Source organism: Solanum lycopersicum, chromosome 11 (assembly GCF_036512215.1).
Source record: "Solanum lycopersicum chromosome 11, SLM_r2.1".
NCBI classification, from domain to species: domain Eukaryota; kingdom Viridiplantae; phylum Streptophyta; class Magnoliopsida; order Solanales; family Solanaceae; genus Solanum; species Solanum lycopersicum.
Genome location: NC_090810.1, coordinates 36,082,577 through 36,096,558, shown reverse-complemented (window position 1 = coordinate 36,096,558; position 13,982 = coordinate 36,082,577). Strand labels below are relative to the sequence as shown.

General features: G+C 33.0%; 1 protein-coding gene across 5 annotated transcripts; it reads left to right on the top strand.

The window, feature by feature from the left end:
- Positions 1-7,360: 7,360 nt before the first annotated feature.
- Positions 7,361-13,982, top strand: LOC101261577 (myosin-binding protein 7). 5 transcript variants are annotated; one of them, XM_069291119.1, is made up of 5 exons: positions 7,361-7,516; positions 7,818-7,880; positions 10,231-11,601; positions 13,321-13,367; positions 13,507-13,982. In XM_069291119.1, the coding sequence occupies exons 3-5, from the start codon at positions 11,140-11,142 to the stop codon at positions 13,607-13,609; spliced, it is 612 nt and encodes a 203-aa protein (XP_069147220.1). In that variant the 5' UTR covers positions 7,361-7,516; positions 7,818-7,880; positions 10,231-11,139; the 3' UTR covers positions 13,610-13,982. The 5 variants fall into 5 exon arrangements, with proteins under 5 accessions (XP_069147220.1, XP_069147219.1, XP_069147221.1 ...); XM_069291118.1 differs by having other exon boundaries at positions 7,363-7,516; positions 9,005-11,601; XM_069291120.1 differs by lacking the exon at positions 7,818-7,880 and having other exon boundaries at positions 7,363-7,516.

Here is a 13,982-nt window from a genome sequence, read left to right as displayed (position 1 = left end):
ACAGTATTGGTTCCGTCCCGGTTCCGAAACTTACCGGTCCGGCTCACCCGGTTCCGATACCGCCGCCAGCCTTCGCGGAAAATAATTCTCAAAATGCCGCAAAATATTTATTTTTATCGGCAATTAGTTTTCTTTATATATATCTCTAAAGCCTTCAGCGAAATTGGGTCTAACGACACTTAACTAATGCTGGTAAAGACTTTAGCACTCTTTATTAGTGTCAATATTTAATGCCGCTAAAAGTAATTTTTTTGTAATTTATACATAAAAAGATACACGTATATTAAGATATATCATCCACCAGTGTTAAGAAATATATTTTACCATCATAATTAGGAATCATATAGGGTCCTTATACGTTGCCATGCACAATTTCAAAAGTAGGAACTAAAGATAATGGAAAGGTGAATACATGAACATGAACTAGTGGAATATTGTAATCTTGATTATTTAGCAACATGACATACAATACAACCATGATCTTTCAAAGGCATGGTGTAAAGACACTTTATTCTACTAAGAAGCTTAATTTGGAGGGTCATGCCTAAGTATTTTATGCCATAGACTAATCAGAGAACATACAGTAGCAGTAAGACTTATAACACTAGTAGTATCACATGAATTGTTCATAGAAAACTACAAAGCCTGTAGGAATGTGACTCTTTTCAGGATGAACATGGAGAGTTTCTCTTAACTATACCTATATATAGTAGGTATAGTCCTCGATCGTTTTTATGAATTACCTTAACCCTCTCATTAAAGAGATACAAAAATCTGAGAGAAGTAACACAACACACTTTAGCTGCTTTGTTAGTTGTGAGATAGACAAAATATTGTATCTGAACTCTGGGATAAACAGAACATCTCTCACTATTTTTTCTTCAATAACTAGGGATTCAAACCTCATATATGTAGGTTTACTTTCATATTTTTCTTATTATTGAGGTATGTATATTGGTTCATTAGACTAAGATTATGAACCATATGATTTCAAGTACTAGTATCAATAATTTCAGTTACATTTAACTACATCAGACACTATGATGATATATGTTGTGCTTGCAGTGGCCACATTAGCCATAATGTCCACCTCCTTGTCCTTGCTCAACATCTAGAGAATTTTACTGTACTGCTCAGGTATACATGTTGAAGTAAGTTTAAATGATGAGACATAGGACCTAGTCATAACTCTAGCCTTAGTGAGTTGATTCCCCAATAGAAACAACCTTAACATGAGGGATAGATCGATGCTCCATCTTTCTTCTTAGGATAGTCATAAAGCTTGTAAGTCTCTTTAGTGTGACCTTTGTAATGGTAGAACTCACAGTAAATATGTGACTTTCCGTGATTGTAACTATTATTTCCATTACCATAGTTCCTCTGACCTCCATTATTACCATGACAAGAATTGTAAGCATTGTTTCCTCCTATTCCTGAGATAGTTTCACTATAAGCACTGGAATTATATCCATTATTACTAGCATGATGACCATGAGACATTTTGTAGGTCATAATATAAAAGCAGTTCTTGAGTATTCTTCAGTGGAGGAGGAACTACTATTTGCACCATTTAACCTCTGGCTCTCAACCTTCATTATCATAGATTATGCTTGATTAACATTGGGCACAAGAAATGGTTTTGATTCTTAATTAGTATGAGCATAAGACTCATTCAAATTCAAATCCATCAGGAACTGTCACAACTTCTGGAACGTTATGCAATACTATTTGGATTCGAGATAGGCACACGAAGGAGGAGGCATGAGAGTTTTAAACTCAAACGAGAAAAATAATAATTTGACACGGAAACAGTTACTTGAGACAATGTAACTTATGAAGGTAAAAAGCTCTAGATGCATTGACCTTATCAAATCTTTCATAAAGATTTTCTCAGACAGAATTCATTATCCAACCTATGACAATAGCATTGCATCTCCCCCGTAACTCATGCATGAAAGAAGTATACATGTCCTTTCTACATGTACCTAACAAAATTCCTAACTTGTTTCTGCCTAGGAGAACAAGTTTCAAGGATTTACTCCACAAGCAATAGTTTTCAGAACCTGAGAGATGGAGTGAGATAAGAACAGAATCTTCAATATCTGAAGGGGAGGTAATTGTGATCGACATGGTCGACCTGATTTGAAGACAATATCCCTAGTACCTGAACTCAGTGGCTCAATAATTTCATCAGTTGGCGGTATGATCAACTTCAATCAGAAAGAAACAATAATTTGGAGCTTAAATTCGATCAACAATTTTGAAGAGTTGAAACTGATAATCCTTCTACATCAAATGTTGAGTTTGATCAAGTGTTGATGTATGCAATACAAACATTAAAAATAGAGTAACTTACAAAAATGACTATATTTATAGGGTTATTAAAGTTCAAGAGCTATAAGTATGATATTTATAAAAAAAAAATAACTACAATTTAACTCTTTTTCTAACTATATTACTATATTTTTTTTATTTTTCTATTTATACACTGATACAATTTTAATTAAAATGAACTAAATAAGGAAACTTTATTAATTGTACAAATTCAAATTAGTATCTTTATTTATAAAATTTAAAGTATTAATATATCAAGGATACAAGTATTTGTAAAAACATAATGTATTAATATACTAAACAAGATAAAGTATAACAATTTAACATATGAAACGATAATTTGAAAAATGAATAAATTGTTGTTAAACAAAAAATGAATACATCAATATAGTATACATATGAATACATTATTGTTAAACAAAAGATGAATATATTTGACAAAAAAACAAAAAAAAAACAATAGAATATATAGGTAGCAAAAGTATGCTAGCATTCGGCGGTATAAAAAATGAAAAAAAACCAACAAATGTTAATCTCTTTTTGGTCAAATTTTTCTTATAATATTTGAGGCTTGGCATTGACTCGTGTTTTGTTTATAAAAATAGTATTAGTGTATTCAATTATACTTGTATTGCCTAATTAACCTTTCAAATTCGATAGATTACTTATGTATCCAAATATACTTGTATTCAGAAATCACAATTTCAATAGAATAAAAGTATATATGTATATAACATACAAACTCAATCTATTTTTGCTCGTATTCTTCTTGTACTACTATTTTGTTATAACTATAGTCATTGTAATGCAGAAACAAATCAATCGAAAGCCCATAAAAATAAATGCAACATATATGTATACAAATATGATCTTCCTAAAAACGAGGAGAAAATCAATTAAGTGATATCTGATGAATACAAATTATAAAAATTGCTCCTAGAATCATCGAAAGGATCTTAAATTGGAAGAAATTTGGGAGGAAAATACAAAAATTTATTTGTGATATAGAAAAATTGATGAAAGAGAAAGTATTAATAAGGGTAAACATGAGTCCTTATCTTGATCGAGCCTGTCCCAACCACCTTGCAGACAGAACTGTTGGCCATCAAGATGCTGCCTCCGTCTACCTGCTCATAAGTCGTGAACCACTCTCTCCTAGGACAGATGTGATAGGATGCCCCAGAATCGAGAACCCACACATCTGAATGATGAGTGTGCTCATCCGCAACTAGGGCAATGTCTTCTTCAGAATTGGTGTCTTCTTCAGCAACAGCAGCAGAAACTGATTGTTTTTCCGATTGCTTCTTCTTCTTCGGACAATCAAATTTCCAATGTCCCTTCTCCTTGAAGTAATTACAAACATCATCCGGCTTTGCACCCTTCGACATCGGCTTATTTTTCTTTCCGCCGTTTTTCCTTCCCTTTCCGCTACTGGTGAACAGACCGGAAGGCTGTATGTCCGTACTTGTGCCGTTAGCCTTATGCCGTAATTCCCTGCTATGAAGGGTCGATCTGACTTCTTCCAGCGACACAGTATCTTTCCCAACAATGAACGATTGAACAAAATTCTCAAACGACATTGGGAGAGATACTAACAGAATCAGGGCAGTATCTTCATCCTCGATCTTCACATCGATATTACGCAATTCTAATAACAAAGTATTCAATTGCTCTAAATGTTCCCTGAGTTGTGTACCTTCAGCCATTCGTAAACCAAATAGACGTTGTTTCAGAAGCAGCTTGTTGGTTAGAGATTTTGTCATGTACAAACTCTCCAGCTTCAACCACAGACCAGCAGCAGTCTCTTCATCCGAGACCTCCGTGATGACGTCATCTGCGAGACACAGCATGATCGTCGAGTGCGCCTTTTCCTCCAGAATCGCCATCTCAGGAGTAACGACGGCGTTCTTGTCTTTCGACAACGGCGCCCAGAAGCCTTGTTGTTTCAACAAAGCCCGCATCTTGATCTGCCATAAACTGAAAATGTTTCTCCCTGTGAATTTGTCGATTTTCACGTTCAAAGCAGACATCTCGAATTCTCCAAGAACACCGATTAACCGAGAGGCTCTGATACCAATTTGTTATGCAGAATTCGAGATAATACGAGAAAATATAAACGCGAAAAACAAGACAACAGATTTACGTGGTTCACCTATAAATTGGCTACGTCCACGGGAAGAGGGAGAGCAGTTTTATTATGGAGAGGCAAAAAAACAGAATTACAGAATAGGGTTTGCCATAGCGTCTATATATAGTGCTAAGCTACGCCCTAACAGGCTTGGGCCCAAAATACAGAATTGACAGATAATTAAGGGCCCAATTCAAGGCATTCAACAAGTTTCATATGTTCAACACTTGATGTCCTCTAATTATTTCTATTGCTAGTTTTTGTTAGATTGCAATATCTACCTACCGAACAAAAGAAGTAAAAGAGGACCCAATTTGCATTACTTTACTACTTATAATAAGAGGCTATAAACATATAATTTTGGTCCATATATATGTTTGGTCCTCCAGATGTGTGGGGCTACTTTGGCTAGAAGCATGCAATTTGTCGATATGTTTGCTAACGACTGTATTCAAAATTCTCTCAATTCAATGATTATGTGTGTTTTGAATTTTTTTAGAAGTCCAAGACCTTGTTATTCAAAACATCAAATAGTTTGAGTAGGTATAGACTATTTTTAGTTATATCCTTTAAATGAGTATTTATTCTTTCTAGAAGTCCAAGACCTTGTTATTCAAAACACATCAAATAGGTTGAGTAGGTATAGACTATCTTTAGTTATATCCTTTAAATGAGTATTTATTCGAATTTAGACTATTTCTAGATCAATGATCGAATCTCAAGTCCTCGATCACTATTGAAATTTTACCCAATTTCACTTTTTTTTCCAAGTAAAAATGAAATTAAAGATTTCAATCAATATTTATAATTCTCGATTTTTAGATTAAACCTTAAAAACAATGATAAATCTATGCATAATAATCAATTTTAAGACTATTCAATCTCTATCCAATCAAGATTGCTCACTCATCATGCACGTACCTCTAGACAAGAGTTAAGCTACTCGTAACAAATGAAATAAAAGTTTCATACCGAAATAGTAACACTTCGTTGCATTCATATCCAACCACCAAAATCATATCCAAGTTTGAATATATCCACCAATTGTGTTTTCTTCTTTAATAAGCAAAGAAAAAGTACTACTCTCTACTACTTGATTCTACAATGTCTAATATATCTAACTGAAAAGAAGAATACACACATCCCTAAGCTGTAATTTAGGTTCCAACAATCCATGATTGAATAATCTTTCTTTTGGCTTTTGATATTACAACACCTAGTGAATTTTTAGGAGTTACATGAAGTAATATTGAATCAAATTTTTAGGCCCATCTTGAAATTTCACAAAATTACTAGTATCATGAGAATTACTACATCATAGAATCTAAAAACATCATGGAATCCGTATCAGTCCCCTACATACAATATCTTTGTATCTATGCATTTGTAGCTTCTAAGCTAAGGCGCAAATATACATTGTATCGATTGAAGGAGATGAAAAAAATGATGGTATCAATGTTGTTGTGCCTAATCTCTTTTCATAATTTTATATTTATTCTTTTTCTTCACTTTTACTATCACAATTTAATTTAACACATTTATTAAGAAAATATTAGTGATGTAAGTGTTTTTATCAAACTATCCGTAGTAAATTATATTTAGTGTTAAGTCTTAGAAAATAATTTGCAAAACGAGTATCTAATAATGAGGGTAAAATATGAAAATATAATGTCTTTCCTTGATATAGCAAAAGTGATAAATAAAAATAAGAAAACTTATTTTAACAAATAAATGATAAGTAAATATTTCTTAAAAAGAAAAACCATGTGAGGTGTGTGTGTGAGAGAGAGAGATTAATAGAGATGGATGAGATCTAACTATTTTTAAGCTATACAACATTAAAGACTATTCACTGCCGTCAAACCTCAACCATTAGTAGCCCACATACTTGGACCTAAATAAATAAATACGTAAATACTTCCTCGACTTTATGTCAACTGAATTTTCAAGCAATATATACTTAATAAGAAAATAATTTAAAAACATAATTAAAATTATATTTTTTACTCTTATTCTTTATAAAATTATAAATATAATTTTATAAGTATGTAATTTATATTTTGAAAAATATCAAAATCCATTAAAGGAAATGATAAATATGAAAAAAAATTCAACAACTTATTTTGAAATAAAAACAATTCAATTATTTTGAACAATGAAAAAAATCTCAAAAATTCAATTAATATGGTGTAGAGAGCAAGTAATATATATATATATATATATATATATATATATATATATATATATATATATATATATATAAGAAAAAAGGATAACACACATGCAATCCCCTAGACTACGACTAAAACCCACGTTTCATTTGTTTTTATTAAGATTAAGAGGTATGAATCTGAATGCATATCTGAATATTAAGATTAACATTAAATTAAGATGTCAGAATATGAATATGAATATGAAAATGAATATGAATATTAAGATGTAGTTTCTAGGTCTTAACAATAAATCATTAAGATTGCTTATTTTCAATATCTGAATGTGCATGATCATTTTTTTAATTAGAATCAAACAATATCAATAAAAGTTGTCAGCCAAACCGAGAATACTTCTTCCAAACAATTGTTCTTAGAATAAGATTATAACCCGCCTCACAAAACAGATGATTTATTTCTCGAGAAATAATGATAACTTTTTCCAAAGAAGTTGACAACAAACGAATTGTGACAAGAAGAGTTCTTCATAAATATCAGTTTCACTCAAGAAGATTTTATACATTAGAAATATTAGATAAATACTTGTAAAAAATTATGAAAACTTACTTATTCAAAAGAAAAAAATGATATTGTAATACCCTATATTTAAACAAGGGCATAGAGGTCATTTAACTCTCATAAAAAATCAGAATTTTTTTTTAAAAGGGATAAAAGCCTTAACAGAATAGCAACATTGCTGCAACTTAAAAAAAAAAATTTAAAAAAAAAGAGAAAGGAAAGAAAATGCAGCTGCTGCGTTTCTTTTCCAGCGAAGGAACAAGACGATAAGAAAACGTTGAAGGGTGAAAACAGTAATCGGCGTAGGAGGAAAAGGAGGTTTGAGGTAAATCTTTGTTTCTTTTCTTCTACAAACTTGCTAAGAATTCTAACCCAAGTAGTTTGTTTTGGGGGATAGAAATCTGATTGCTAGAGATTAAAAAATATATAGAATTAGTTAAATAAGATGGATAAATAGATGGAGTTAGTAGTTTATTCTCCAACTGAATTACTCTTCGCTTGAATTTAAATGGTTCGTCAAATTGGTAGGCAACCAATAGGTCCAAAAGGGGCTGAATATTCTGAATTTAGCATGAAATAGCCTAAATGAAGGAGTTAACATGAAATTGTTATGAATGTGATTATAGATTGACCAGAGAAATTCGTACAGATTAATCGAGTGGCAAGCTTGGTAATTCGACAGGATTACAGTGAGTAGCAACAATTTGTATTTCACAAATTTCATAATTTTTTACATGATTTATAAAGTAAATGTGTTACCGACTGTTTTGAACAAGCATGTGGGACAATTCTTTTACTGGATACGATATTGAAAAGATTATTTGAGATATCTCATTCTTACAAGATATGATTACTGTTATTAAAGGTTTTACACTTAATTGAGAAACAGTATTTTGACAGGTGATTGTTGACTTTGAAATGATATGATTTGATATGTTTTAAATGTTCTGATTGATTTTGAAATGCTTTTACTGATTTTAAGAAGAATATAAATGAGAGTAGACCTTGATGAATCCCGTAGCTAACGACGGGATCGTTAGACCTGGTGCACCTTGTAATTACCGACAACTGATAAAGTCCTTGCTAGTGGGATAGTAGAACTAGTATACCGTTACTCATATCCCTCGAGTAAGGATCTACCGATATGAATATTTAACTCCTTTATGAGAAGTTCACTGTTATAGGTTGTTTCGTAAAGAGAAGTCACACTGATTACATGATTCATCCTTGAAAACCTCCCAACTATAAGATTTGATATATAAATGTTTTTTTTAGTTTACTATTAAGTATTTACATTGATTTTGCTTATATGAGGCACATAACATGGATATTAATATGATTTCTAAAAAAGCATTACCTCACCATTTGATTATCACACTAGCATGTTTTTTGACTTGTCTCCAATTAAAATGGTTGTGTTTAAGTGTTATTACTCATTGAACTAGCATCTCACTCCTCGCTAATTGTTTTTACAAAGAACTCAGATAGTATTGAGGAGGATTTCATTAACTAGAGATTGTGATTTGGTAGCATTTGGTGAGCCCCGCATTGCTTCGCGTGGCAAGAGAACAATTGATTTGCTAGGTTTATTTAGTTTTTTTTTTAAACTCTTAGAGTCGCTCCATTTGTCAGATCTTATTTAAGTCAGGATATTCTTTCGAATTGTAGTCAAGTGACTAGTTTGAAACTCCTTTTCACATTTGGAGATAAATTGATTTTATTGTGTAACAATTACATCATTGATGGATTGTATGTCGTGGTTTTATAGTTGTTATTAGTTGTGTTGTGAACTTTTGAGACTGGGAAATTTCAGGTTTGACATAAAACAAAGGATATTTTGCCCGATTTTCTGTAGAATTCTGGTAAGGCTGGCTTTGAGATTCTTCACCTTAGCGCCGCTCATGATCTCTAAATTGAATCGTGATAGATACTTGATTGGAGAAGAAGAGGAAGAAACTTGAAGCTTGTTCAGAAGAGAAACAAGGAAGAAGATAATTTTTTTTTTGAAGAAACATAACTTTATTGATAAAGATTGCATGTACAATTCTGTTCTAGTTTTGATTCTTCTCTCAAAAGATATTCATCCATGTTTCGAGAGCCGTTAGTAACATATTTCTCGAACAAGGATGATTTAATTTAACCTCATGAATATTTCATCAATTTGTGGAATATTCAAGATCTTAATCTCTTAATGAAATAGAGTTTGAATGATATTAAGACTCTATTATAAATCTAATTCACTTAGACTAATTAAGACCCATTAAGAGTTTTTTTTTTTTTAAAAAAGAAATAAATGGACTTAATGGAATAAATTTTAATGATTAAAATTCTGACCTAAAAATCAAAGGCAGTTAATACGCTGAATCTGAATTATTAATAATCAAACCCCTGCAAACAAATAAGACCTCGTATACACACTTTAATTAAATTAAGATCATATTATCTAGAATTCATTTCTCTTAAATAATTTTATACATTTTAAACTTATGTGATCCTTCATAACTCCACATAATTAAAATATGTTTGAGATATATGAACATGACATAAAAAAAATTGTACAAAATTATTAAGAACACCCACCTTTTTTGCCTGAATTTCTCCAACTACACCCATTTTCTTCTGTAATTTCAGTTCAGAAAAAGAAAAGTAAAAAGAAAATTAACATCACCAAACAAAAATATCCTATCATTTTTTTCACGAAACACGAAGCTAACAAATCAATACAGTAAACTAGGGTTCCCAAATTCCCTCTTCTTTCTCCCGGTATTTTTCCAATACTTCTCATACTTTCATGTTTCTATCGGAATATCTTGTTTTCTCAGCTTCGTCAATTCGAACTTTGCATATTTGCTAACTATTCTTGATTGCGATATTTTTCTAGCTTTGACTTTTTTTTCTTCAGGATTTCGTATTTGAGAGAAAAGGGAAGATTTGTGCATATTTATTTGAAAGAGGGAGGAATTTGCATAATTGTGGTTTATGGGTGTTTTGGTTTGTGAATTTTTTTATTTTTCAATTTATGTGTTATTTTCAATTTAGGGTTTCAAGGAGTTTATTGAATTGTGTGAGTCGATGGATTCTGAAAGTATGATCCCGTCTACCAGTGTGGTCAAATGTTGTGATTGCGAGTGCAATTGCTCCATAACGAGTAGTTCATTTTCGGGGAATTGGATACGCTGTGAAGCAGAAATTTGATGAATATGATGAGATTGAGAAGAAATTTGTGATCCCGGGTTTAGTTTTGCCGCAAGAGGCTCGTAAAGATATGGGAAATGAGTGTATTGCTTTAAGGGAAATGGTTTGTGGACAACAGGAGACGATTCAGGAATTGAGTGTTGAGCTGGAGGAAGAGAGGGAAGCGGCATCCTTAGCTGCTAATGAAGCTATGTCGATGATTTTGAGGTTGCAAAGGGAAAAAGCTGATTCACAAATGGAATTTAGGCAATTTAAAATGTTTACCGAGGAGAAAATGGCTCATGATCAGCAAGAGATGATGGCGTTGGAGGATTTTTTGTATTAGAGGGAGCAAGTGATTGAGTCGTTGACTTGTGAAGTGCAAATGTATAAGCACGAGATGTTGAGTTATGTGCTATTGGAGTCTGAGGTTGAGTATGATGGTGAGAAAGAGAATGGCTATTTTAGCCGGAACAATAGTGTAGGTGAGAGTTCCGATGGCCGCTTTGGCATTCCTTCTTATGATTACCCTCCCTTGAAGAGCACTATAAATGAGAACCAAATGCATACTGAGGTTAATGATGAGGTTGTCGATATTGATAAATATGCATTTGGGGAGGCCCCACGATCATGTGATAATTTGCGATATCTGGGGAAGAGGATCAATCAGTTGGAAACAACACCAAGTAGTCGGACTAATGGGGAAGTATTTAACAACAATATCCTTGAAAAAGCAATAGTTGCTCAGTCTCCTTTTGTACCAAATAAAGAAATATGCTCAGATTTCATCTCAGGTTCTCCAAAATTTGGTGGAAGTGTTGGAAAAGCAGAAAATTCGCAAACAGAGGAGTATGCAAACTTAGGAAGGTGGATGAGTCATCGGAAGTTGGGGATGAAATGAGTGTCAAGGTTTATACAATTGACTCTATACATCAGGGTGCTGGATATAATGGTAACTCAGAGACCAAGGGTTTAGTTCATACCCCAAGAGATTCCCTAAATCATACAGATTTTGGAGATCCTCAGGTCACAAAGCTTTACCTTAGGCTGCAGGCCCTTGATGCTGATCGGGAATCAATGAGGCAGGCTATCATTTCTATGCGGACTGATAAAGCACAACTGATATTGCTTAAAGAAATTGCTCAGCAGTGGTGTAAAGAAGCGTCTCCAAAAAGGAGGACACCTGTTAGGAAGACATCTGTAGTCAAGAGCTTTTCTTTCATCTCCATATTCAAGGTATGACGTTATATGTGATTCTTCATTTTTGTGCTCAATGATTTCATTTCACATATAAAGGTATGTGGTGCATGTGATCTCTCCTAGACCATTGCAACCGAAGTAGAAACAATTATTGTATCATGATATAACCGTTACTGATTTTTATGAAATGTGTACTGTAATTCTGGATCGTAGAGATGTTCTGGATCTTTCATTTGCAAGGTGTGCTGAGCCACTTTATATTACAAGCATTACCTTCTCTTGTTTCTCTTCCCTGATTTCCATTTCTGTGAACCACTACATCTCATCAAATTTGGTTACAATCCCATTACAGTGACAATTTTGACCTGAAGTCATCTTATGTCTCTTCAATTTAGTTTTTCCAATTTTAGTACTCTATTTCTTATATGATAACAAAAAATGAATGCCAAACTATTGTCATGTATATGGTGTCAAGTATTTGTAAAATAAAATAGCGTAGTTTACTTATCATTATGACTTGAGCTCTCGGGCTAGAAGTGTTGATCGATGAGTACTATTGGTTATTTAGGATACTTTGTTTTATGCATATTTTCGTTGATTGTAACACTTTTGTGCTTCAATCAACTACAATAATATTTTTTCCGGTTTGTTGATGTTGTGACTATTCTATGTGAGGATCGGTCTTGTATTTGTTTGTTTCCTACTGGTTGAGGCTTTGGAAGAATGCAAACTCTCACAAATTTTAGTTGTCAACTTATTCTGCAGTTTTGTGTGTGTAATAGGATAAACCTTTCTGAATATAAAATACAACTAGTACACCTCTATCCAAACTAGTTGGAATCCGATTCATGAATCCTTTCTATCAATGTTGCTCCCGTTGGTCTGTATTCAATATTGTGAGTATTGATCATAATAGACCAGTTTTATTGCTTTCTACGTAACGCTACTTTCCTCCTTCATCCGCGTTTGGGCTGAAAATGTGGGCATCACACTGTATTCAGTTTTTCAGAAAATAAAATGATGAGGTAAATATTTTTCTGGTTCGCAAGCTGTTGGGTTGATAATATCCCTTGCATTACCTCCATTTGGCGTGAGCCGTGGAATATTTTTGCTTCATTGGGTTGGCTAGAATTGGTATGGCTAATAGCTAGTCTATTTAAGAAAAGTTTGGTTTGTATATTTGAATAAAATATTAAACTTTTTGTAATCATCAAATATATTGACCTCCTAGAGCTTATGTTTAAGTAAGATATTGAGCCTATCCAAGAATAGGAAGAACTCAATGTGAACATGAACTTTGGGTGGAACAACATTCCGAGTTATATGAAATCTGCTACTGGGATTACTTTTGACCTCAGTTTGAGATCTTGATGTATTATTATATGTTGCTCTATTGTTGATGTACCTAATTGCTTTCTCCAGTTTGACTTGTATGTTTGTCTCACATCTCTCTTCACTGGTTATTTTGGAGGGGTAAATATTGATTTAAGGAGAGTAGAATTTTGGATGAGAAGATTATAGATATTAACTTTTGTATATTAATTTTTATTTGCTGAACTTTGTTTATTCTTGATACTTCTTCCTTTCCCTTTCTGTGTGGGATAGAGAGCATAGAGAATCTATTTTTGCTTTTTGGTATCAAAGTTTTCCCAACCTTGCTCCCTGCCTTTGAACTCCAATTATTTCTTTTGGCTCTCCCGTGTCATGTTTTCTGGTGTATAATTGCTGATATCATATCTGTTTTTTCCTGTTCAGTGGATAATGTCTGTTGTCTTGTGGAGAAGGAAAGCACATAGATGCAAGTGAGTTTTGATCATTAGAAAGCTATTACTATGTTATGTAGTTGCTTTTACTGTATTTCTTCTAAAGGAAAATCTGTTATCTGAGTTCTAGTTTGAGTCAGTTGAGTTTGGCACTGAAATAATCAATATACTTGTTTAGGTACTTGTTTGGGTTGACAGCCAACAGGGTGGGCTTGCTTATGTTGTTAGACAAGGGACCTCGTGTTGGGCAATGGAGATGTCTTTCAAGTACGCAAGTGTGAAACCAACACTCTTTGGTCCACATCGACTTCCGCATCTCTTATGCTCATCTGCATGAAAGCAGAGCGGATTTTAGTCAGATAGTTGCTTTTTGGATGTTCATTCATTTGCTCTCGCCCTATATGCCTTGCTGCTGCGAATTTGGGTACTGGATTACTTTGTGCGTTGTTCTTTTCACTTGATTGTTGGAATTGAATACATCTTGATGAAACATTCGGCAAAAATTATAGTTGTTCCTCAGCCATCTAGAACTTGGATCTTATGGTTTGGTGGAATTTCACTTTAGGTTAGTTACTTTTGTATATTGTAGATTTGTGAATAATCTTTTTTTGGTGGCCTCTCAATACAAAATGAGTGCTTTGTTTGGTATTGAAA

Excerpts from the sequence above, each read along its gene's own strand:
- LOC101261577 (XM_026028115.2), top strand. The coding sequence starts at position 11,140 with ATGCTCAGATTTCATCTCAGGTTCTCCAAAATTTGGTGGAAGTGTTGG. Across the intron at positions 11,602-13,506 it reads CTTTCATCTCCATATTCAAG|GTACTTGTTTGGGTTGACAG; the intron begins GTATGACGTTAT and ends ATACTTGTTTAG.